Raw genomic sequence first — 26,203 nt, 5'->3', positions numbered from 1 at the left:
CTAATTTAAAGCCTTATTAAAATTTAATCAAAAGACAGCTCACGTGACTAATATTTACGAAAAAAGGGACCACGTGATTATTTAAAATGTCACGTGATGCTGTTTTTTACAAAATTGGGAAAATAATAGAAATAAAAAAGAATGGGTTGATATTCAGTCCTGTTTAAAATTATTAATAATTTAAGTCTTGTTTGGGGCCTTGCCACAATGTAAAACGTAATAATATGTTATATTTACGATTACAATAAATGTGGTTATTGTGGTCTTGCTTTATAAGAAATGTATGAGTTTCGAAATTTCATTTTTTTTAATTTTGAAATTTGAGAATTATTAGTTTGATAACAAGAACAAATAGGTTAACAAGGTTAACTAGAGATTGGGCCGTGGTAACAAACGTTACTCTATGTTTTGGTCGTAAAGTCGACCTAACCTCATCAAAGATCAAAATATATAAAAATAACTTAAAAATTTAGATGCTATGTTAAAAATATTATGTCTATTATTTTTTAAAAAGTAAAATATTTACTAATTAGGCTAATAATAAAACTAAACAATGTTATCTGCTGCAAAAATGACAATCATTGATTTAGAAAGTGAAGAACAAAATAAAGATAATGGAGTAAACTGGTTAAAAAACACCACGAAGGAATTAAAACAAGATTTAAAAAGTGAAAAAAATGTGGCGAACCTTGCGTTGTCACTTAAGGCGCTGGCCTTTACAGAAAGCTCGACAATGCATGGAATAAGGCACGTGTTTACACAAGATGCTACCAAATTTAGAAGGTTCAAAAATAAACTTTTTTACCCACTCTATTAAAACATCTTTTTTTATCGATAATTGAAAGAGTTTAAAACACTTGGTTTTAATATCTAAGGCCCTTGGTTCGATCTCTACTATTTCCAAGCCATGGCACCTTTAAAGGCGCTACAAACTACTGACAGCCTAATAATCAATAAGCATTTAATAATTAAGCAATATAATTAATAATATCCCTAAAAGCCAAGTACAGCTTGAGACTGGGTTGGGTTAACATATTTATAAAAAAGACTTTAAAGTTTGCCTTTTTACGTAAAAAAAATCATTTTAGGACAGTTTGGTTCGTGCTAATCGTACTTGCAATGAGTTACTGCACTTACGTTTTAACTAAAACCTTGCAAGTATATTACACTTACCCATCACGAATCGACACTTCTACTACTTACGAAGAAAAAAGTGAATTCCCAGCAGTAACCATTTGCAACTATAACATTTTTCAGTAAGTAAAAGTTAAAAAAAGATAATAATGTGTATATTAACTATGTATAGTACGTGGAGTCCTTGAGTAAGTAGCATTTAAAATTAACTTTAAAACAAGCTCTTCAAAAACATTATTTTTTTAAATTTTGATGAAAAAACAAGGTTATCACCTGTGACACCTGTTGGTACGAATATTAAAAACATAAATTATTAATGTGATTCGATAAAACGGTCTTAATATTAACATTAATTGTCCTAATGTGGTGCAATAATTGTTATATATTTCAAAAATATTAGTTAAAAAAAGTAATTTTTTCTTAAATATTTAAAAGGAAAAGTAAGATGACTACTCTTGAAGAAAAATTGGTCTTAAGAGCTTTTGACGGATGGGGGTCTTTTCCTGATCTTACTCTTAATTTAAGTGATTTTGACCATTATAATTTGACCAAGTTTTATTATGAGAAAGCATATGATTATGAGCTTCTCGGGTAACTATAAGCTATTATATGTTAACAATTGAATTTTAAAATAAAATTATAAGTTAGACTTTCTCAAAGCCCCCTTTTACATAAAAACATCACATGATGTTGTTAAACCCAGCAAAAAAACATTAAATTAGGCCATCTGTATGTATATAATTAACAACCTATTATAATATTTTAACAACGTCTATAGTACTAAAATCTCGAAGATAAATAAAATTATTATATGCCCAACGTTTAAACAAATCTGGGAGAAAAAATATTTTGTTTTAGATGCTTTTTTGGTGGTGTTTATTGCAATTTCAGCATCTTACATTCTACCCTTACCGACTTTGGTATTTGTAAAACTTATGACCCAATAAATTTAGAGAGTGTTCGATATCAAGTTGCAAGAGGTAAACTTTTCAACATATTAAAGTTTTTGACGTAGAATAACTTTATACCACCTACTTTTAAAATTGAACCAAGGCCTTTATTGTCAAATTTTTTAGATAAAGTTTTAACATAAAATAATGAACAAAAACAATTTTAAAAAACATTGCTATGTTTAGGACAATCAGCTGGGCTAGACATTGCAATATTATTGGATGCTAATGAATGGACCAATGGCCCATATGCTGTTTATGGTGGTTTTCGTGTAGCTGTACATAGGCCAGGTACCAGACCAGATGCTATGAAAGATATCGGATTTTCGATCTTAAAGGGTATTTCTACTGAAGTGATTATTGAAAGAAAAGAAGTCAAGCTACTGGTATAAAACTCTGATTACCATAAGCTTTTTTAAAACGTTTACCTTATGAGGCCTTCTAAGCTTGGGTTTGATAACTGCTTTTAAATACAGTCTAAAAAATAAGTTACTACAACTTTAGCACTTACGCTTTTTTACTTATTTTTAGCCACCGCCGCACGGTCAATGTGGAAGCAAAGTTTTAAAATACCACGACACCTACTCGTCTGAAAAATGTATTTTTGAATGCCAAGCAAACTACACCGAACATTTATGTGGCTGTAAATACCCACACATGCCTGGCAATGCAAAAGTCTGTACTTTCAAGGAGCTACATAACTGCCTAATCTTACAATATTACGGCAAACAAGGTTATAGATATATATTTACTTTTGTTAACATTTTACCATTGACAGTACCTCTTGATCTATAGAAAAATATCGATTTTTTGAAATGACCCTGTCGTAAAATCCACCTTCTTGACCTAATTCGAATATTTGAGGCTGGTCTTTAAATACTAGCTTTGGTTGCATTTATACTTCTTTGTTAACAAATAAAAAAAACACTAAATGGCGCCTAACTTTGTAAAAAATCTTAATAAACCTAAAAAAAAAATCTTAATAAACCACGATAATAACTAAGCGGTTAAAGTTAGGGCAGGGCAAGGTATATAGAAAATTTTCTAACGTGGTGTAAAAGTAAACTTATGGGCATAAATGTTTTTAGGCTGTATGCGTTTTCCTACAGTGTTTAAAAAATGTACAATTTGTATTTATTTTAAACAGATTTGTTTGATCTACAATCTTGCAACTGTCCGACTGACTGTGCTTACACGGAATACGAAGTACATGTAACTAACACGGGACTGTCAGAAGGCTTTTCAAGGGAATTTTTAAAAGCAACAAATATAAATATAGCGTAAGTACGAAAACTATTAAAGCTTTAACTTCTGTTAACGAAAAAAAAACGTTTTAGGCTACAAGCCCTTATTATTTATACTTGCTGTTTTCCTGCTACTAGACTCGTAATATTGTCAGTCATTATTTAGCAAAATACTAAGATATAACTGGGCAATATAGCCTAAAACAAAATAATAAAGGAACATTTTTTGAAGAAGAGATGCTGTGCAACTTCGCGTATTTTACGGAAACTTACAGTTTACTGAAAAAGAGGAGGTACCAATTTATACGTTTGAGAGATTACTTTGTGATATAGGAGGTGGTGCTGGACTGTTCCTAGGCTGCAGGTAGTAAATGGTTAAAACGAGTTCTAAGCTAAGGCAAGTACATTTATCAGTAGGCTATACTTTATTTTTTGTGCTTTTTAGCTTTGCTACGATTGTAGAATTCGTGGACTTTTCTTTCCAGATTTTTTGGCTCTGGGCTGCCAGAAAATTCTACCTTAAACGGGAAAGCAAAATTCGACCACCAGTTTAAAAAACTTTAAAAAAAATTGATTTTGTAAATAAAAAAAAAAATCTTTTTCATCTAACTTACACCGATAAGTTTGCATAATATGACAGCTCATATTTTTAACCACAAATGTAATATATTTTATGTTATAAAACGCAGGCTAACTAGCATGCTATGGTACATATAATAGGGCGACATTTTATATAGTAGGAACATATGCAGGGGTTAGTAGCTTATACAAAAAAACACTAACAAAAAACAGCACATTTTTATAAGTTTCTAAAAACACAACACTAAGTTAATAAAATGGCACACACACAATAGATAACACACCAATAATTTTTTGGGACAAACTAAAAAAAGAATATTTTTTCAAAAAAGTTACAAAATTTTACATACAAAAACTATTCTAAAATTAAAGTAGATTTTTAAGCATTAATTATTTATTAAAAAGCTGTTAATTAATTGCTAAGCAATACCCGGTATTATTAATGTTTAAAAAATTTTATTTTGTCATTTAATTGACTTTTAAAACAAAATAGGTAAGGTTATATGGTTTTTAAAAAACTCTTTTGTGGAAAAATGTGATGTTCAAAATAAGGATATTAGTTCAATATTTTTATACATTTAAAATACACTTATTTATATATTAACATAAACAACCTATAGCACAAAAAATATTAAAATGATATTACATACATATAAACACATGCCTTATTTAACATGCTTATAAAACATTAATTCCACCAAATGTGCCCAACCAAATTAACTAAATCTTCAACATAAATTCATATATAAATTTTTTCGAAAATGTATTTATACAGAAATTAAGATATTGTTAAAAAAAAACTATTTTTTATTTTGAATGTTTTTATTTTGAGTTTTTTATGTAAACATTCAAAGCAAAAATTTTATTAAATTTTTTTCGAGTTTTTATTCCTGTTTGCACCAATATTGATATAGATTTCATAATACGGCATTTATTAAATTTGGCAGGGTTATTTTATTGTACTCAGCTATTTTACAGACAGAGGTATTATTTAAACTGCAAATGTCCTATATAAGCATGGGGCCCTTTAACTGCAAAAATTTTGAGATGCAAAAAAAGTGAAAAAAATTCGAAATTTTTTTGGGAGAAGTGAATATAGTTGACTTCTTACTAATATATTTTTTTGTATTGTGATGTCACAGAAAGATGTATAGAATGTTCAAGAATACATTGTAGTGACCAACCACTAAAAAAATAACAATAATTGAAAAAAGGAATTGTAAAATTAGAATAGAAAAAATAAATTTAAAAAAATATATAAAAAACTAAAATAATCAAATGATTTTGTAAAAATTAAATAATAAATAAGGAAAAAAAAAATTATTGAACTTACATCTTCTAATGTAATAGTTGCACTGTTAGGAGACGTTTTGTACTCCTTAAAAGAACCTAAAAACAAAAAAAAATTAAAAAAATTAATTTTTTGTTAACTTTTTTTTTTTACAAAATTTAAATTTTTCCACTTACGGAACATCCCCTCTAACTTAACAGAGAGCAAAATAAAGTCATCCATGTTTATTGTAAGGTCCTTGCTCGAGTATCGAACACACAACATCTGGTACAACTTACTACTAAGTGAGTAACCTAATTTTGTTAAGATAAAATAGCTGATTAAAAAAATATAGGTATTTTAAAAATTGTTTTTTATTTTATCTATTTTTTTACTCATATTTTATTTATTCTGGAAAGGCTGACTTCATGACCTAAACATAGCGTAACATTTGTTACCCTGACCCAGTCTCGAATTTACTTTAGCAGTTTGGAATAATATTGATTAAATTGCCCAAAATTAATTTAATTTGCTGTTTGGTTTTGGCTTAGCAAAAGTTTATACCATTTATAGTACCTTACTTAAGTGCGCTACAGCATTGGAAATGAAATGTAGAACCTTATGTAGAAAAGCCAAGTGTTTTTTAATCACTACACCATGTTGCCGGTATTAAATTAAATTTTTACCTGCATCTGACAAAGCTTCCCTCAGCTCATAAGAGTCAAAATTTCCACTGCCGTCTTTATCGAAAACTTTAAACACATTCTGAATAATAACAAAAATAAAATCATTAAAAAAATTTGTTTAAAAACACAATTTGAAAAGAAGTCTAATACTTACAATCCATTTTCTAACTCTAATCCACAAAGCTTTAAATTCGTCATAATCCAATTTCCCTGAGTTAGTTACCTTAAATATACAGAAGTAAGAAATAATATATTGTTAGGTTGGGTCACCAGGTTATATTTAAAAATAAATACGGTACTAATGCAGGTATTACTTACATCAAGTAGTGCCACCATACTTCTGCATGCCTCCAATCCAAACCCTGAAAACTTGCCAGCTTTTGCATCTGTTATTGTAAAAAAAATAAAATTGTTAACAAACCTATATTTAGCCACAAAATATTTTAGTGAGAACACTTCATTTGACTACATTAAGTCTTGGGTTCAATCCCCACTGCTTTAATATTGTACTGACCTTAAGAAAGGTGGTATAAACAACTTTAACTTGTTTAGAAACAATGCCAGTGGGCAGGTTAACAAAAAAGGAATTATAATAAATATTATCCCAAACTGTCAAAGTGAACTTAAGAATGGACCGTAGTTACAAAGGTTACTTTACGTTTAGACCATAAAGTTGGTTTTGGGGATAAAGATTAAGAAAAACACAATAAGTTAAAATTATGTAAGGAAGTACAATTTTACTAATTTTTATTACTTTTTCGCATGACAGAGTTGACAATTTCTTGTAATTCAAAAGCATCAATTTCCCCATCCTAAATAACCAAATAATACATTAAAACATATTAAACCAAAGGCAAGATGATTGTGGTATCACCATATGAGGTCCAGAGTTTAATTCCCACTGCTTCTATTGGGTAGCAATGGTGCTAATATGCCCAAATTTTATTTTTTTAGGCAAGTTTTTTTTAAAACTTTTATTACTTACATCTCCAGTGAGTTGCTCAAATAATTTCTGGAATTTTTTGTCATTCTCAGTGGTTTCCTCCTAAATAACATAAATAAATTAATTAATTAGTGGCCTATGGCACATTATAAACATACAGCAGTCATGACACCAATTTATGAGCGTGTGTAGTTACAAGCCTTACTTAAAAACTGTTTTAATGTTTAAATAATGCAATGACAATGTAAAACTCGTTTTAAATATTAAATAAAATTGTTAGTAATTTTTAACAAAGCATGCTCTAACAAAATACATGCAAAAAACAACACAGAAAATAAAAATAAAAAAATGTTTAAAAAAAGAAAACACAAATATTAAAATTAATCCGAAAATTGTAATTACAGGTTTTTTAGGTTTGTCTACTTGGGGTGGCAAATCCTTTTAAATATTTGATTTATTATTACATTTTATTCACAAAAAGTAATTTTATCAATATTCTAAATTTATTAAATTGCACTAAAATAGAAAAAAATTTGAGATTTTAAAAATATAAAAAAAATTAAATTTTTGAAAAATATTATTTCAAATTTTTCAAAACAAAATATTTTTAAATCACTTCATATAAATACACCGCAAATTGTGCCACAAAAAATTGGTTAAAAAAAAAATCAAAAATAAGAAATCTATGTTAAAAAAAAACATAGATATCTCTAACTAAGAAGTCTACCTTTACAACAGGCACAGCGTTTCCCTTTCGTTTCTGCTCAACAACATAAAGCCACAAATTTCTTTGATTAAATAGAAATTTGGAAACACTTATGATAAAATAATGATACACAGCAAAATCATGCAAAAATTTTTAAATTTTAAATTTAAGTTTAAAAAAATATCCAAAATATTTAAATAATAATATTTAACTAGGCATTTAATTTTTAGTAAAGCTTTTAATTTAATTAGTTATTATACTTTATTTATTTTAATAGTGTGCATATAGCCAAACTATAAATGTGTTATTAACTAAAGCCATTCAAAATAATAATACCTAGTTTAAATTAGTTAATAAAATATAAATTTAAAAATAATTTAAATTAACATATTTTTAATTTTTAAAGAGCGATAAAAATTAAATATTTTTAATGTCGAAAAAATCAACTTTTAATCATAGGTAATTAATGTAAAATAAATTGTACATAAAAAACTCTGATTTAAAAAAAGGTTAAAACACTTACGCTAACTGGGACAGGCTCTTTTGTAATTTTCTCATTTTGTCCGGTCTGCTCATCCAATTCACTTTAAAAAAAATTAAAAATTTAATTTAAAAATTTTTTTTTTATTAAAACCAGAAGACAGTTTAATATTTAAACAATCATTATCAATAATATCCCAAACTGCCAAAGTCAACTTGAGACTGGGTCAGGGTAACGAATGTTATTCTAGGTTTAGGCGGTATAGTGGACCTTTCCACATTAAAAATAAAAAATAAAAAAAATTAAAATTATGCCCAAAAAAATTTAAATTTGACAAAACAAGTTCAAAAAAATTTAAACCCAAAATTTAATTTAATAAAAAAAATTACAAAATAAAAATAATTTGACTTACTGAGTTGATGCCCTTTTCTCAGTGTAAATTCTCAGCACGAAATCAGCTTCCTCGTGTGGTTTAAAAGTCGACGGAACTATAACATACTCACCAGCTTCCAGTTTAAAACGTTCTGAATTCTCTCTCAAGTTGATGTAGTTTTTAGATCGAGCAACTGATTGGTTGTAGAGAAAAAAATCTTTCTTTAAAGTGCTGTGTGGAGGAATTTTCTCTTTAAGCTAAAGAAATAAATCGGATATTTTGTTTAAATTAGAAATAGAAGAAAAAAGTGGTCATAAAATAAATTTATTAAAAAAAATTATTTTACAACAAAAAAACCTTTTTGGGCAAAAAACGTAATTAAAAAATGAAAAAAAAATGAAAAATAAATAGTTATTACTTAAAATTACTTTTTGCAATTCTATTAAAAGCATTTTTAAAATTTAATTTTTGTTATAATTTTTATATATATTTTTTTCGTTAATACATTTTTTTTTAAATTTTTACCCTATAAAGAGCAAATCCGATAGTGAGCAATCCCTGTCCTTTTGCCTTCTGCTTTCTTCTGTTCTTCTGCATAAGAGAGAGGATAAAGGAGCATCCCACTTCATTGTCATCTGGATCATCATCCTCTTCCTCCAGGATCAAACGGAATTGGGGATTTACCCAAAATGTGTCTAAAGAAGAAAAAATATTAATTAATTTTTTTTTTAATTTTTGATTTAAAAAAATTCCCATTTACCCCTTGACCCCACCTGCAAAGTTCCTGCAGCCCCCAGCAGTGCACCCCCTTGTCCACCTTCCCTCATGAATGGAGGTCACCCATTGACTGGAGTCTTGATCATCTTCCAGAGCATCCGGACCCAAGTTACAGATCTCAAGTTTGGTGAAAGCTTTGCAGAAGTCGTTATACGACATCCTTTGTAGAAAAATAAAATTAATTTTAGTTTTTTGCGTCTTTAACTTTTTCTATATTTACAATTTTAAAATATAAGTTCACACCCCACGCGCTGGTCAAATTTTAATTGTCAATTTATACTTGCACCAATATTTGTTAGCAATAATTTACCCCTGCACAACAAAATGCATTTTTTTTTCTCTTTTTTTGTTATAAATTGGTCATACATTTATTCATATTAGGCTTCAGAGAAGTTTGTACTGCTTATAGTGCCTTACTTAAGAGCGCTATGACATGAAATCGATGGGTATTGGAACCCAAAACCTAATGTGGTAAAATTCAGTGTCTTAACTTTTCCACTATGCTTAATTTTAAAATAATATTAACTTTTTTATTTTATAAAAATTAAAACAAACCAGAATTCTCCGTCATCCCCAAACTCAACATCAAGTCTTTTCTTCTCTGAAGGAAACTGGTTCCAGATGGATGATCTTGAAATAATAATAATAAAATTTTAGTTTATCCTCGATGTATTAAAAATAACTTACTCTGCCTAGTTTAAGGGCTAGTAAAATTACTTTTAAACGTCTTACACAAGTATGTTACAACATGTAAGTAGAGGGAATTAAACCCAGAACCCCATGTTTAAATGCCAAGTACCTGTTACTAATATACCATAGTGCCAGTAGACAAATTATAAATAAACAACAATTTTATGAAAAATTTTTTTTACTTGTCACTCCAGTCCCCATTCCATTCTACTTGTCCCCAAGGATTTCTTACTCTCACCAATCTTATTCCCTTACCCCTTCTATCTTGTAACTGTAAATACATAAAACTTTTTAATTCAGTTTAAAATAAAAAAAAGCATTTTAATTGTACAGTAAATTTTAAACTAAATATTTTTAAAAATTAATGTTTTTTTCTATTTTTGTCTTACAATAATTTTTTAAAATTTTAATTTTTTTTTTTTTTTTTCCTACAGTAATATAGATTTCTTATAAACTAAGTTAGGAAGGAGAAATAATAAAAGTTTGTTTATTTATTTCTCAATTGACATTTCTATAATTGTAACGCTTAAATAAATTTAAGAAAATACAATTAAACGGATCATTAAACAACATAACAACTAACTAGATTACAAAACAAATTTATTCCTTAAAAAGTTAAAGCTAAATTAATTTTTTGTATCAAAATGTCAAGTAAATATTGTTTAAAAAGATAATAACCACTTGGATACAAAATATTTTCCAAAAAGATTAGATAAACTGAACCATAAAGGTTAGAGATATTTGTATTAGTTGCTAAACCCGTCTTGCAAATTCTTAATCAACATTAAGCCTATGCAGTTTAAATTGGATATAGCCTTAAGCATTGGCAAGATATATCTTATGGTAACTTGCCTTGTTTATTTATTTTAGGTTTTAATTTTATGCCATATTAAACTTTTTGACCTTTTTCAGATTTGTTTAAATTAAATTAAAATTAAATTTTTTGTCTAATTTTTAAATATTATATATATATACTAACTTTAATAAAAATAAATTAATAAAAATATTTTTAAATTTTTGTAATTTTTTTGTTTAAATTTATGTAATGCCATATAATATAACAAAATATTTTTTAACTAACTAATTAATAACAATAAAGTGTAAAGTAAATTTTAAAGACAAATATTTAGGTTAAAAATTAAGGCATCCATCAGATAAGGAATCTAGATTGTAAAACTTTATTCAAAAAGTTTTTATCAGTAAAATTTGGATAATAAATCAAAAAATTCTAAAACTAAAAATTTAACCATTAAAAATTTAAAAAATAAATTGTTAAAAAAATTTAAAAAATTTTTTAAATAAAAGAAGATTAAATAAAAAATAATATTATTGGTTAAAAATATTTTAAAATAAAAAATAATTTAAGTTTTTTTACCGTTTCAACTCCAGTAATACTGTAAGCATGCCCCATTAACAACCCATTTGATAACTTTGCCTCTCTTTGGGATTGATTTGCTGTCTGAAAATAAATAAAAAATATAAGTTAAAAATAAAAAAAACATAATTAAAAAAAAAATTGTAAAAAATATATCTAATGGGGTATTATATGGGTATATATAAACGATATGTTTTTAAAATTAAAAAATGATGTTGGTGGTGCATGGGTAACTTTCTGCAGACAATTTTATGTACAGACTATATATAAAAAAAAAACGAATACTGAATCAAGAATTTAATAAATAGTCTATCATATAGAACAGGTGATATCATATATTGAAAAGCAGCATTTAAAATACCCATTTAAGTATTTAAGTAGCACTATATACAGTTGGCTTTAGAACAGATAAACAAACTGTTGCCATTAAGACCAGTTGTTGGTGTAATTCCCTAATGGCTTAAGACGATTTAAATTACTTTATAGATATACTCAATTGACCTATTTAAGTATAAGGGATTTGCTAAATTGGGAAAGGATGGCGTTAGTGGTTTAATTTTTTGGTATTATTTCAAATGGGTTTTATTTTATTCAAAAATTACATTTTAAGGACGATTTTTTCAATGTAAGTTTATATCTAAAATTCTTATTTAAAAAAAAAATTGATTTTTTTGAACATAAATTAAAATAATTGTTCAAAATAAAACATTAGCAAAAAATTATCATTTTTTTGCCTAATTAAGCTTAAAACTGGATTAAAAAATTTTATAAAACCAGAAATTTCGAATTATGTAAACTAATTTTTAACTTTTAAACTAATACCCAGAATTAAGTGTGTTTTATGATCCTTTTAACCAATACATAATACCTCAACTATGCATAAGGCGTTAATACTCATTTAAAGTCAATATTTGTTTATGAGGGTGAGGAATATTAATGTGTAACCACCATTGGTATTAGTTTCTTATCTTAGACAAGAAAAATGTGTAAAAAAATTTAAATTTTAAAATGTAAAAATCATAACTTTTTTTTGTTATTTTTTTAATCATAAAATAAGAATAAAATATTTATCTAATGAAATATTAAATTAAAAAAAACTATTGCAAAATGATAATAAAATGTATATACATTTACATTAATAATTTTCGTGAAAAAAATATAACTTTCGTGAAAAATACAGTTCAAAATTCTGTAAAAATTGCGTCAAAAAATTTAAAATTAAATTTGAAAAATATAATATTTACTCAGTAAACAATTAAAAGCGTTTTTCCATATCTATAAGACAATAAAATTTACAGTATTGTTTTTATAAGAGGTTTTTTGTAAATACATTAAAACTGACATATGTTATATTCCAATATGTTGAATAAATCTTAAAGGTTGGGTCATTTTAGATAACAAAATTCTTAAAAAATAAAAAATAAAAATTAAGACCCATTTTAAAAACAATTTTAATGAATTTTTTGGACAATATTTTTTAAGATTATAAAATAAATATATTTTAGTTTTACATTTATATATACTACGCTACCTATAAGGTTTTTTTGCTAGACATAAATATAAAATTCTAATAAATCTAATAAAGTTTAATAGGAAATAAATGACAAGTATATAATTAATGTTATTATAATAAATGACATATACCTTTTCTAATAAATTTGACTCTGCAAAATTATAAAACATGCATATATATATTATATATATTATATAATGTATATTAAATAGGCCCTTTAATTATAAATTCAAATTACCTTAAAGTGCTAAAAGACACACCAAACTAATAATTATTAATTCATTTTAAATGCAATTTATGCTAAAATTAATAAAGAAATTTTTACAATTTTTTTTTAAATTTTTAAATTATAAATTTTAATATTAAAAGTTATTTAAAAAAACTGACATTTATTATAACATAGCCTCAAGAAATATTTAATACAACATTTATTAGTCAATTTTACATTCTAATCTATCAATCTGATTTTCAATGAAAAAATTTCAATAATTTATAATTAATTGTTCTTAATTAGATGGTAACCATAATGTAGTTTAATGTATTTTTATAAGTAATTGTTACCTATGGGTTTTAATTATAGATAATTTTTGGATGGTATGTTACTACATGCTAAGTGGAAAACAATATCTAGTATTTTAAAACTGAGTTTTGTAAAAAAGTATAAAAAAATAATATAATGTAGTTGGGTAATATAAAATAATTTTAATTGTATTTTTTAAAGTGTATTTTTAATTTATTTTCCCATATTAAATATTAATATTTTTTTGAATAACTAATTAAGATAATTGTTACTTCAAATACATTATTTAAATAAAAGTTACAATATTAATTAACTAAGATTTTCAGATACTATTTCAAAACTAAAAAATAGTAAAAAGATAGCTTAAATTATAAATGTTTTTTTTTAAATAAAAATAATTTAAATATAAAACCGAACAGTTTATGCAAAATAAAAAAAAAAAAAAAAAAAAAAAAAAAAATTTAAGAATAATAAAAAATATTTTTTACCTCAACTGCACATCCCATCATGGCTCCTTTCTTTAAAGATTTTGTCATGGTATTAAACAAGTTGTCAGGTGCTTGTTTCAATTCTATCGTCTCTGTTATACCTCCTGTGAAGTCCTCCATTGCTTCTGTTGTGCTCCCTCCCTTCAAAGCCTCATACGAACCATTTAATCTAAAATCATCCAAAAAATTTTTTTAAATTCAAAATAAATTTTTTTAAATTAAAAAAAATAAAAATGTGTTTTTTTTAAACAAAGTTTTTCTAGTTTAATCTCCACTGCTTTTAATATCAATATATTATTAAGAAAGGCCTTGAAATCATTTTTATTTATTTTATCTATACTAGACGATCTCAACAGTCGGCATTTTAATTGTTGTAATATGGTCATAACTCTTAACTAACATTTGCCTGCTATAATTCACCTTTACACCAAAAATGACAGCTTCATTTATTTTATAGCCATATAAATTGGACATACATATTTATATATATATTGTTCACCAAGCTAAATTATATGGATGCATAAATACAAAAAAAACTGTTTATTAAAATTAATCAAAAATTTCAAACTTACTTTGCATAAGCTTTTTCAAGCAGAGCACTCCAAAATTCATTTTTCTCAGCTGAGTGAAGATATATAAGTCTTCCGTTATGAGTTGGCAGAAGATCATCGATGATAACATCCGTCCATTCGCCATACTGGAGAAAAAAATTAAAAAATTTCAAAAAAGTAAAAATTTGGAAAAAAGTTTAAAAAATTTAAAAATATTCAAAAAAAAAAAATTTTAAAATCAATGTTAAAAAATAAATAATAAAATATTTAAGTTTAAAATTATTAAACGAAAGTATTTACACTTTTAAACCACATTTTATTACAAATTTTAAAACTATGTTAAAAGGTTTAGTTAGTCAAATAAAATCATCGTAAATACAAGTTTATTTACAAGCTTTAAATTGAATAGGAAATTATTAACTTTATTCAAGTATTTAGCTATAGAAATGAATATCACTTCCTTATATTGTAAAAGTAAAAAAACAACTGCAATATAAAAACACACAGTTTATAAAAAAACTATAAAAGTAAAGGTTATTAAAAATAAAAACAGAAAAAAAATTTATATACCACTTTTGATTTCTCAATATTATTATAATTTAAAAAAAACATAATAAACAAACTTTTGTTCAGTATTGAAAACAATAATTAAATAAAGGTTATAATTTAAATTCATACTAAATTTTACCAAGCTTAAAATTGAACCAATAATAAAATTCAAAGTTTTTCAAAAAAAAATTAACTAAAAATTAAAAAAAAATCAGATTTTAGTTATTTTTACCTGCCAGAATTGGAAATGGAAAAGACCACAGTATTCCCCCTTTTTAAATGACTGCTCTGGCGGAATAATTCTGTACAACAACTCAGTATTAAGAGACAGAGATGCTATAGCAGCAAGCAACCAACAGTCCCCTAAAAACAAAAAAAAATTGCAAAAAAAAAAATTTTTAAATAAATTTTTTTTTTTTAAATTCAAAGTCCAGTCTAGACTTAGGGTAATTTTGTACATAGAACAGTCTTAAGTAGCAGTTAAGTTACATTTACCACAAATATTTTAAATAACATTTACCGTTGATATTACATATTTACTCATCTATCAATTATTAAAAGATGTTTTTTGCAACTATATTTTTAGATCACGTACAGTATTTGTAATAGAAATACAATTAATAACAAATTGAATTGTTTAAAAATTTGCTATAAATCAAATTAATTAGATCCCCATATTATGATTAATTACATTTTTAAACCCAAACAAACTATGATGTAACATTTATTTTTTGCAAAATTCACTGTACAATAGCTAAATTTAAAAAATTAATTGTTGCGAACTTTAAAATATATTAAATTAATAAAGTTCAATTTTTAGATTAATTTAAAAAAAAAAACTTGAGCTTTTAATAAATGATATAATAATGCATGATTAAAAACATGCCTTAGTTATAACATTTTTACACATGGTTTTATAACATGCCATAGTTATTACATTTTTACACATGGTTTAATACATGCCATAGTTATTACATTTTTACACATGGTTTAATACATGCCATAGTTATTACATTTTTACACATGGTTTAATACATGCCATAGTTATTACATTTTTACACATGGTTTAATACATGCCATAGTTATTACATTTTTACACATGGTTTAATACATGCCATAGTTATTACATTTTTACACATGGTTTAATACATGCCATAGTTATTACATTTTTACACATGGTTTAATACATGCCATAGTTATTACATTTTTACACATGGTTTAATACATGCCATAGTTATTACATTTTTACACATGGTTTAATACATGCCATAGTTATTACATTTTTACACATGGTTTAATACATGCCATAGTTATTACATTTTTACACATGGTTTAATACATGCCATAGTTATTACATTTTTACACATGGTTTAATACATGCCATAGTTATTACATTTTTACACATGGTTTAATACATGCCATAGTTATTACATTTTTACACATGGTTTAATACATGCCATAGTTATTATATTTTTACACATGGTTTAATACATGCCATAGTTATTACATTTTTACACATGGTTTAATACATGCCATAGTTATTACATTTTTACACATGGTTTAATACATGCCATAGTTATTACATTTTTACACATGGTTTAATACATGCCATAGTTATTACATTTTTACACATGGTTTAATACATGCCATAGTTATTACATTTTTACACATGGTTTAATACATGCCATAGTTATTACATTTTCACACATGGTTTTATAGTATAAAAACCATGGTTACCAAACTCAATATTTTGTATGGACATAAGGCCATTACACTTTATATTGGTCAATATCCATATTTACTGTATTGACCAAACCAAATATTTAAATAAATTTACCTAATTCTCCCTGCATAATATCAAATCTACTTGCTCCACCGACAAATAATTGCGGATCATCAATTATTTCCTAAAGAAAAAACTTTTTTAAAAAACAATGTAAAGGCTAAAACAATGTTGGTATGATAGCACTTTACAATGCTTGAGTAATGATTTACAACAAAACAAAAATTTTTTCTGCTGCAATTGATAAGAGGTATGTAGTACTCAGAATCCTATAGGGCTTTTAAATCTTTTTTTAAAACTAATAAAAAAAATATAAAAACAGCACCGAAACCAAATGCATAATAAATTTTAAATCGTAATGCTTTACACGTTATGGCCCTGTACAGTTTAAAATTTATTTTTTAATGTATATATGTTAAATTGTGTTAGAACACTTGGCTTTACAATATGCGATCATTGGTTTAATCCCCAGTGCTTCCATGTTGTAGCCCATGAGTAAAGTGTTAAAAACTTTTGCTAAACCAAACCCCCCAACAAATGGCAAATTATGGGGTAAATTATGGAAAAATAATTATAAAAATAAAGTAACAAATGTTACTCTATGTTTAGACCATAAAGTAGGCCTTTCCACATAAACATAAATTGACAAAAAAGTTTACTTTTTTTAGGTAAAAAATCCCTTTTAACTTACATGGGGCCTTTTCCACTGGAAATAATTGGGTCTCGGGTTTCGGCTAAAAAACAATGCGCTATCATCAGCTGGGAATTCTGGGTCCTCAAACATGATATTTTTACGTAAACATTCCTCGTGAATTTCCTCATATGTTTTGTTCGTAATATCAAGGTTAGGAACTCGCCGTTTAATAGTTGCCTGGTACCTGAAATTATTTTAATATTTTTTTTAATAAACTAAGTTAAATTTTTTTTACAAAAAAATAAAAAAATTTATTTCTATAAATAAATTACCTTTTTGGTTTTTGGGGGTCATTTTTATTAATAGTTTTTTGTGCCCCGACCCCGTTTACAAAACCCCCAGAGCTATCCCGGTTTTTGTATGAATCGGAATTATATCGATTGGGTTGTGCCACCCCTATTGAACCCTGATTAGTTGATCCCCCAGCTGGTCGTCGAACCGTTCGTTTTTGGTAATAATATGGCATTGTTATGATTTACCCCAAAAACCCCTAAATCTTAGCTGTTACCTAGCAACAACATATTTTTTTTTTTTGGACAAAATCTAAAACTTTTGATTTTTTTACCCCTACTATATTTCTACATATTACTATTTTTTATATCTGTTTTTTTTTAATTTTTTTATTTTCTACAACTTTTTCTTTTTAACTAAACTCTTTTTCTCACCTTTTTATCTGGCCCATTGGAGGCAAAGCCTTTTTTAATGCAATATGTATGCTGTTACTTCTACCTCTGCCTCGATATTTATTGCCATCCATTTTTACTCTGATTTAAAGATTTTTTGTAAAAAAAACTTGTAGCAGTTCTAATCTAAAGGCTATGCTAACTTGAAATACATAAAATATCAGTTATTAGTACTTCACAAAAGCCTTTTTTTATTATTTTTTGTAATTTTAAAATACAGATAATTGAAAAACGTAAAAACTAATAACAAAAAAGCTAATAATAAACTGATTTTAAAAAAATCTAATCTACTTACATTCCTAAACCTACCAAGCCTTAATAAAATACACGTCTTACAATAAGCTCATGTGGTTAACAACAGGACTTTTGTTTACACTAAAGTCACGTTTTAGAATCTGAGAATGTATTACAAAATTCTTTTTTAAGTGATGACTACGTATTTTCTACAATAACTCTATTAAATATACACTTTTAAATAGCCTGCTCTAACCATTAAATCTTGACTCTTTAATACATTTATTACAAATACTAATTTCAACATTTTTAACCCATTTTATATATTTTTTGGGTTACTTAAGGGCTTAGTTGGTCAGTTAGTCAGCGAACCGCTACTAAGCGAGTCTTATTTACATCTCAATCGCTCTTTTATTTGAAGTCTCCTTTTTCAATTTTAAGAACCACCGACGCATGCGATTCTCTCCTAATCATAAAATTGTAAGGAGAATTTTTTACATTTTTTGGGGTCAAAAACGATTTTGGGGTCAAAATTTTATTTATTTAACGATAGAAATATGCTGTTTTATCAATATTTGTTGCAGTATATAACTTCAGAATTATAAGATAAAGTATTACAGCATTGTGAGGTAAATTAGATTTTAAAAATGAGGTATGGAAGAAAAAAAAACTATTAAAAGTAACTGCCTAAAAAAAGTTATACCGATATTTTATGTTACAGAGTACAGTAGTATAAATGCAATAATAATATAGTTGTCTGTGTAATTAAAATGTCTTTTAAAGATTGTTATACATTTAGCAAACAGCTTTTTTGCTTTTGCTACTTTTGCTTTTAGTTTTTCTTTAGTTAACGTTTAAATTTCCATTTTAGTGTATTATGCTGTTTGTTTTTTCTTGCATAGAAAAACTAGGCAGGTCACAGTAACCACAGTTAGCGAAATTGCAGCAAAAAATGTCAAACTTGGAAAGCGATTTTCGCTTTCATCTACTTTTAAGTTTTCCTCGTATTGATCAAAATCTAAAAGAATAAACAAATAATTTACTTATTAGTTGTTCTAATAAATACCGATTTTTGTTATTTTTTTACCTAAGCAGGAATGGTGGTCTACGTCTAAAATTCGATCCCTAAAGCAACTGCACATTTTCATTTGGTTGACCATATTACAAGCATCTTCACAATTACCGTTGTTCTGAGAAATAGTTTTAACAAAAAAATTACATTAAAAAAAAAATTAAACCCAATTTTAAAAGGAGGCTACTTTTTCGCATAGATTGTCGTTGAATCTGATTGGCCCAACAGTGATCACGTGATTTTCACTTGAGTCTACTTCTCTACGCCTTTTTCCAGTTGGTACCATACAACCCTAATAAAGTAGAAGTTCGATTATTTATTAAAATAATAAATTTAACTACAATGGAAAAAGCATAATACATTTGTTAAGCCATTCTTTTAGTTTGAAAAGCGATTTTTTTAAATTAAGAATAAATAAATATTACAGGCTGCGTAGTGGTTAAAACACTTTAATTTAATTTTGATAGAAAAGTCGCATGACTTGTTTTTTTATATATACTAGGTTTTTTCCTTTTCTAACTTGCACAAGAATACTGTTATTTTTTAAAATTCTTTCAGTATTTTTTGGATATCGGGGTTTAAAATTCTTAACATAAGAAAGTATCCAAAACTTGCGTTTGTCGTTTTTTTATTTTTTTTGGAGAAAAATAAATTGACATGGAATCCAATACGTTGTCTTACACAAATAGAAAAGAGTATAGCCAGACTAAAAGTAATACAATCAATTCCTTTTTTTTAAAAAATAATAATTAAAAATTTCATCAATTACCCAACCATACTAACGTAATAATTTACAGTGACAATCAAAAAACTTTTATTTAACAATATATTTCACAAATTGCTTCGAATACAAAGTAAATCTTTTATGCAGTGATACTTCAATGTAATTTGCCACGTAAAACCAAGAGTTAATAGACTAACAACAATGCATTTTAGACATCGATTGTTAATTCACCAGTACATGGAAATCAAAATGATTCAAATTTCCTTTTCAAGAAGCTGAAATATTAATTCAACAAGATGTGTTATTCCACTATAGCTAACACTTCAATAAGCATGTTTAATTTACAGTTTTTCGTTTTTCGGGCTATTTCAGGTAAGCTGTTTAATTTAAAAGTATAAACGTTTAGGGTTATTTTATCAAATTTGCCTTTTAGCAATTTAGCTATTAAAGGGTATGTATTTTCAGCAAAGTATCAAAATTTTTTGCCAAAACTTATATTGGGTGTAGTGGTCAGAACACTTGGCTTCACTACATAAGGTTATGAGTTTGATTCCTAGTGCTCTTACGCTGTGAGCTCTTAAGTAACGCGCTATAAACGGCATAAACTACTGCTGAGCCAGCACTTAATCAGCAGCATAATTATTAGACAATTATATTCTTTAATATCCCAAACTGCCAAGGATAACTTGAGACTAGGTCAGGGTAACAGATGTTACTCTATGTTTAGGTCACGAAGTTGACCTTCCCACATCGAGGATAAAGATATATAAAAAAATGTGTTCTAGCTAAAACGGAAAACATTTTATGATATGATAACAAAAATGTTATGTTTTTTTAGTTGTACTGCTTTTTGTTGGCGTGCGTAGCATTGCACTTGGTCCAGATCCAGTTGTGCAAGATTCATTAATTTGTGGTGAAAACGTCACAATAAAGTAAGACAATTAAGAAATGTGTACCTTTTATATATTTATATAACTTTTATTGTATTTATTCAATAACTTATTAAAACAATAAAATATAGCTATAGTGTTGTTTTTTGGAATATAGGTAACTGCCAATTAATTTTGATAAATTGTTGTTTTTCGGTAAATGTTAACTAAAAAGAAATGTGTGTAAAAACTAAAATATAATTTATTTGTTGTTTTTAGTGTAGAGCCCTCTGACTTTGGGTTCCCTTCTTTTGGTGGTTACAGCCTTGTTATATCACCAATGACTTTTGACCCAGCAGGGGATTTTTGTGACCCCATTTCTATGGATGACGATTCTGGATCTTTTACATTTTACCTTAAAGACTGTTTTCCAACCGTTACGGTATTTTCTTGTTTTTAGACTTAATTCTGTATAACCATTTTTCATTCTGTAACCATTTTGTAACCACTCACCATTTTGTAACACCAATTTTTACCCTTTCACCATTTTGTAACACTATTTTTAACCATTTACTATTTTTAAGCACCATTTTTCAACCATTAACCATTTTTTTACCATTAATCATTTCGTAACACCAATTTTTAACCATTTACTCTTTTGTAACTCCATTCTGTATCCATTAACCATTTTTGTAACACTATTTTGTGACCAACACCATTTTTCTTTGTTAAGGACATTGAAGACGGCTACTTGAATTATACTTACATAGTTCGAGCAGTTAAGGATGTTAATCTCACAGACATCGTTCAAAGATATAACGAAACTTGTCTTCCATATACTTGCCGATTCCCTGATGTACAGAATATAACTTCAGAATCCGTTTGCCCAACGTTACGGTAAATAAAATGATAATTTGATTTTCGAATAAGGTAGTAGTAAAAATATGCTACACTACAAGATGTCGTGGGTTCAAACCCGACTGCTCTCATGCTGTAGCGCCCTTAAGTAAGGTGCTGTAAATGAAATAAAATTCTGCTAAAACAGCGTTTAATTAGCAGCATAATTATCAGGAAATTATATACAATAAAATCCCAAACTGCCAAAGGCAACTTGAGACTGGGCTTGGGTAACTAATGTTACCCTATGTTTAGGTCGTGAATTTGACCTTACCACATCGAAGATAAATGTATATATAAAAAAATATGTATAGTTCTTATTAACTGTGTGTTACTATCAAACAAATTATAACAAAATCGTTCTTGTAGAAAATTTACTTTCGATGGAATTTCTGAGGACGGTCAAATTGAGTTACAGTTTGGTTTGTACAGCAACAGCTTTTTTAATGAAACTTTTTCTGGCAATCCACCGACCGTGGAGGTGCCTGACTACATCTATGCACAGATTACTGACCAAGTGGATAACGACATGTTTATTTTACAGGTAAGTTTTTTGTATATTTATTTATCCTCAATATTTAAAGAGGGCTTTACGGCCTAAACATAGAGTAACATTTGTTACCCTGAGCCAGTCTTAAAGTGCCTTTGGTAGTGCGGAATTTTATAGTTTACAATTGCCCGCTAACTTATCCGATCCGTCATTTTTGGCAAAGCAGAAGTTTACAGTGTTTATAGCGTCTTATTAAGAGTGCTATACACAAAGGCAGTGGGGATCGAACCCATGACCTCATGTAGTGAAGTCAAATGTTTCTAGAACTACATCACTCTGTCGGTATTTACAAAACAAAAACGACTACGATTTTCTATTTTGTAGTTGTACAAGTTGTAACTTTTTGTAAAAATAAAATTACACATAAAAAATGTTAATTTTGGTCGTTTTCTATGATGCACAATTTATTTGCATGTAATCTTAAACAATAAGGCATGTAACAAAATTTACAGCACTAGATAAACCCTAACAATATATAACACAATTAAATGATTGTCGGTTTGTTACAGGCTAAAGATTGTTGGGCTACGCCAATTGATGACGTCACCAGCGCTACTTCGTATCCGATAATTGAAGAATAGTAATGCAACATACTTAATAACATCTACAATTCCATTTAATATATTTTCTGTTTTAGTATTTTTATAAATCTTAAAGTCCTATATTGGCAATTTCTTTTACTCAAAACTTGATAAAGTTGGTGTCGCTGAACACAAAAATGATTTTAACTTCAAATAATTTTACTTAATTTTTAAGTTATACCACTTTAAAAAAAAATTAATTTAATTGAAAAAAAAGAAAAGGGAAGCCCTGTTTGTGATGACGTAGAAAGTACTAGCTTGTATACACTCACTGCGCTAACTTAGTACTTTGTACGTCACACAAAAAATATGATAACCTGGTTTTTATTGTTTATTATTTTCAAAATTAAAAAAAAATTAAATTGTAAGTACCACAGACATTTTAAAGGTTCTAAAGCATTTTGTGATTCAGTGTCAACCATACTAACGTGCTATATACACCACTTACAAAATTGCAAAACCCCCCAATATGGGACTTTAATAAAATAATATTTTTCTGTTATTCAGTTGTGCAGCGACTAATTCATTTGACCCTGCTGATTCGATTGAGATAATCACAAATTTCGATGAAGTTATCGAGTTTAAGTTTAAGTCTTTTGTATGGACAAATCTGACCAGCGCTAACCAGAAGATTTATGTACATTGTAATATTCATTTATGTGATTCTTCTGTCCAAGGAAGTATGTGTACAACCGATGTAAGTAGGCTTGTTATAATTAAAACTTTCTTTGGCCTTAGTCATTGGTTTGACCTTTTTTTTCATGTAAAAGAACAACATCACAGCCTAAACAGAAGGTTAATTTTATTTAACAGGTAAATTTTATTTAACAGGTAAAAAGTTGGCACGGTCGTTAGAAACTGGTACTTACCTTTTAAATTTTGCCAGATAAACATCCTCTAGTCGTTTTCTATTTTTTTTGTTACCCCAATAAAAAAATAAAAAATAAGTGTAGGCAACTGACATTGCTTTTCTTGGCTATTGTATATAAAACGCCAAAGCATATCATTTTTGTATATATCTTTATCCTTGGTGTGGAAAAGTCAAATGCGCGACCTAAACATAGAGTAACATCAGTTACCCCGACCCAGTCTCAAGTTGCCTGTGGCAGTTTGGAAAATTATAGTTTATTTTTGCCCAGTAATCATGCTGCTGATTAAGTGCTGGCTCAGCAGGAGTTCATACTGTTTATAGCGCCTTACTCAAGGGTGCTACAGCATAAGAGCAGTGGGGATTAAACCCACGACCTTATGTGGTGTAGCAAGTGTTCTTACCATTACATCACGCTACCGGTATTATTTAACTGTAAAGGAATATTTAAATTTGTGATTGCAACCTGTTTAATTAATTAAATATTTTCCAGCTTTGTTTATCAGTAGCAAGGCGGCGTCGAAATGTAGACTCAAATAAAAATCACGTGATCACTGTTGGACCAATCAGATTTAACGACAATCTATGCGAAAAAGCAAGTACTTTTGAAACAAAAAATTTTATTAATTTTTTTTTAATTTTGTTTTTTTTAAACTGCTTTGCAGAACAACGGCAATTGTGAAGATGCTTGTAATATGGTCAACCAGATGAAAATGTGCAGTTGCTTTAGGGATCGAATATTAGACGTAGACCACCATTCTTGTCTAGGTAAAAAACCCTAACTTTTTTAATTTGGTTTCTTATCTTAAGTTTTGCAACAAATTTTAAATATCATTAACCTTGTGCTATTGTTTAACAATTAGTAACATATATTACAAAAAGAAAAATTTGTTGTCAATAGGAATCGAAATCAAGAATTCCTAATATAAAATTTAAAATGTTTATCACTTCACAAACAACACTAAAATATATAGTATTTTGTAAAATAATTTAATTTTTCAGATATTGCCGAATATAATGAAGAAGTTCTTCAAGTTGTAAGGGAGAAATCTATTCCAACTTGGTTTATGTTTGCTTGTATTTTATTGGTAGTTGTAGCTACCTTCTGTATGGCTGTTGTTTTTAAAAGAAAAAGTTCAATAATAAATTTGTAATGTTAGGTTTTATTATCTATATTTAAACAAGAATTTCTATATTTATTGCATATTGGATTTTAATTTATTATATGTATTAAATAAAATATACAGCTAAAAATAATTTTGTATTGTGATTATAAAATACTCTATAAAATAAAAAAATACTTGAAAAAGTTAGATCATATTAATATCATGAGGTCATTAGTTCAGTCCTCTTTTATTTCTTAAATTTTCTTACAGCTTAATGAAGCCTACGGTTCTCACGTGACTCGCGAGCTGAGGGATTTTCCCTATTTACAATATTTACCTTCAAATCCCGATATCCCAAAAACTACTTGACCAATTTTTAAAATAATGGTATCCTCGTGCAAGTTGGAAAAATTCCAACATAATTAAAAAAGAAACTCTGCGACCGAACCATCTCTTTAATGATAAACACAAATACTTTTAAAGCTAAATTTACCAACGCAACTTAAGTTGTTTTTTCTGGGTAATCTGCTAAGGCCTATTTGAAATATTAAGCCAATATTTTATAATGCTTGTTTTGCTTTTGTAATATAGTCGCACACTTGTATTGTGAATATTATAGATTGTATTACCGACAAAATGTTAAAGATAGCAGGCATTAAATAATTATATACATGTTTAAACACACAAAGCGAAAAAAAATTAACAGACAAAATTTATAAGAAAAAATAAGCTTCAAAAAAATAATATTCAGCTCTCATTTTGCTGAATTACTTTTACAATATCTTATAAGCCGATTTCACTGCTACGGACGTGCTTATTCTGCTTAGCATTACCAGTAACAGCGCTTTCAAATATCACATACTTGCTTGGTGTAACTTCTGGTAAAGCAATCTTAGGCTGGTAGCCCAAAACAGTGGTGCTGAACATATCTGTGATGTCATGATCAGAAGACAAAGAGGGCGACGTTGATTGGTTGCTAGAGGTTGAGACGAATGAACTACTATTCGAAGCAGAAGGCATTGTGCAAATTTTACCGCTGTTTTTGGCATACGTTTGGGTGTTATTCTTGCGAGTTGTTTTTCGGTTGGAAGACAAACTGCTGAGGGTCGAGCTAGTTGTTTTTTTGATTCTTTTTTTCGGCCCGTCCTTAAGAAAAAAGAACTATTCAGTTAAAAAGTTTGTAAAAATTTAAAAAAAACGGTGCTGTGTGCATTAGGCTTGTGCAGAGTGTAAAAAACACGGCAAAAATATTGAAACAATTTTCCTGGCTTCATCTTAGCTAGCGTGATCTAAAATCCAACCAAACTTTCAAA

The 26,203-nt window shown here is 27.3% G+C and overlaps 2 protein-coding genes across 3 annotated transcripts; one reads left to right on the top strand and one right to left on the bottom strand.

The window, feature by feature from the left end:
- The first annotated feature begins 553 nt into the window (after positions 1–553).
- LOC145753520 (acid-sensing ion channel 1-like) lies at positions 554–3,882 on the top strand. The gene is made up of 9 exons (XM_082569924.1): positions 554–783; positions 1,089–1,256; positions 1,570–1,725; positions 1,993–2,114; positions 2,271–2,470; positions 2,616–2,817; positions 3,232–3,364; positions 3,561–3,692; positions 3,774–3,882. Exons 1-9 carry the CDS (start codon positions 554–556, stop codon positions 3,880–3,882), a joined length of 1,452 nt encoding a protein of 483 aa, XP_082426050.1.
- A 100-nt stretch (positions 3,883–3,982) lies between these two features.
- Positions 3,983–18,582, bottom strand: LOC145752996 (calpain-9-like). Of its 2 annotated transcripts, XM_082569374.1 has the most exons (22): positions 17,579–18,582; positions 17,304–17,490; positions 16,667–16,736; positions 15,062–15,192; positions 14,302–14,426; positions 13,730–13,898; positions 11,209–11,292; positions 10,016–10,104; positions 9,699–9,773; positions 9,140–9,303; positions 8,892–9,061; positions 8,406–8,623; positions 8,036–8,096; positions 7,534–7,566; positions 6,849–6,908; positions 6,618–6,675; positions 6,182–6,249; positions 6,018–6,086; positions 5,864–5,942; positions 5,375–5,491; positions 5,241–5,296; positions 3,983–5,093 (listed from the first exon to the last, which is right to left on the bottom strand). In XM_082569374.1, exons 1-22 carry the CDS (start codon positions 17,770–17,772, stop codon positions 5,067–5,069), a joined length of 2,304 nt encoding a protein of 767 aa, XP_082425500.1. In that variant the 5' UTR covers positions 17,773–18,582; the 3' UTR covers positions 3,983–5,066. The 2 variants fall into 2 exon arrangements, with proteins under 2 accessions (XP_082425500.1, XP_082425501.1); XM_082569375.1 differs by lacking the exon at positions 7,534–7,566.
- Between the last annotated feature and the right edge of the window lie 7,621 nt (positions 18,583–26,203).

This window comes from Corella eumyota, chromosome 5 (assembly GCF_963082875.1).
Source record: "Corella eumyota chromosome 5, kaCorEumy4.1, whole genome shotgun sequence".
Classification (NCBI taxonomy): Eukaryota; Metazoa; Chordata; class Ascidiacea; order Phlebobranchia; family Corellidae; genus Corella; species Corella eumyota.
The sequence above is the reverse complement of the archived record's forward strand: the minus strand, read 5'-3'. Positions and strand labels throughout refer to the sequence as shown.

Excerpts from the sequence above, each read along its gene's own strand:
- LOC145753520 (XM_082569924.1), top strand. The coding sequence starts at position 554 with ATGTTATCTGCTGCAAAAATGACAATCATTGATTTAGAAAGTGAAGAA. Across the intron at positions 2,115-2,270 it reads TCGATATCAAGTTGCAAGAG|GACAATCAGCTGGGCTAGAC; the intron begins GTAAACTTTTCA and ends TGCTATGTTTAG. Across the intron at positions 2,471-2,615 it reads GAAAAGAAGTCAAGCTACTG|CCACCGCCGCACGGTCAATG; the intron begins GTATAAAACTCT and ends ACTTATTTTTAG.
- LOC145752996 (XM_082569374.1), bottom strand. The coding sequence starts at position 17,772 with ATGCCATATTATTACCAAAAACGAACGGTTCGACGACCAGCTGGGGGA. Across the intron at positions 8,097-8,405 it reads GAGAAAAGGGCATCAACTCA|TGAATTGGATGAGCAGACCG; the intron begins GTAAGTCAAATT and ends TTTTTTTTAAAG. Across the intron at positions 5,943-6,017 it reads TTAGAGTTAGAAAATGGATT|AATGTGTTTAAAGTTTTCGA; the intron begins GTAAGTATTAGA and ends GTTATTATTCAG.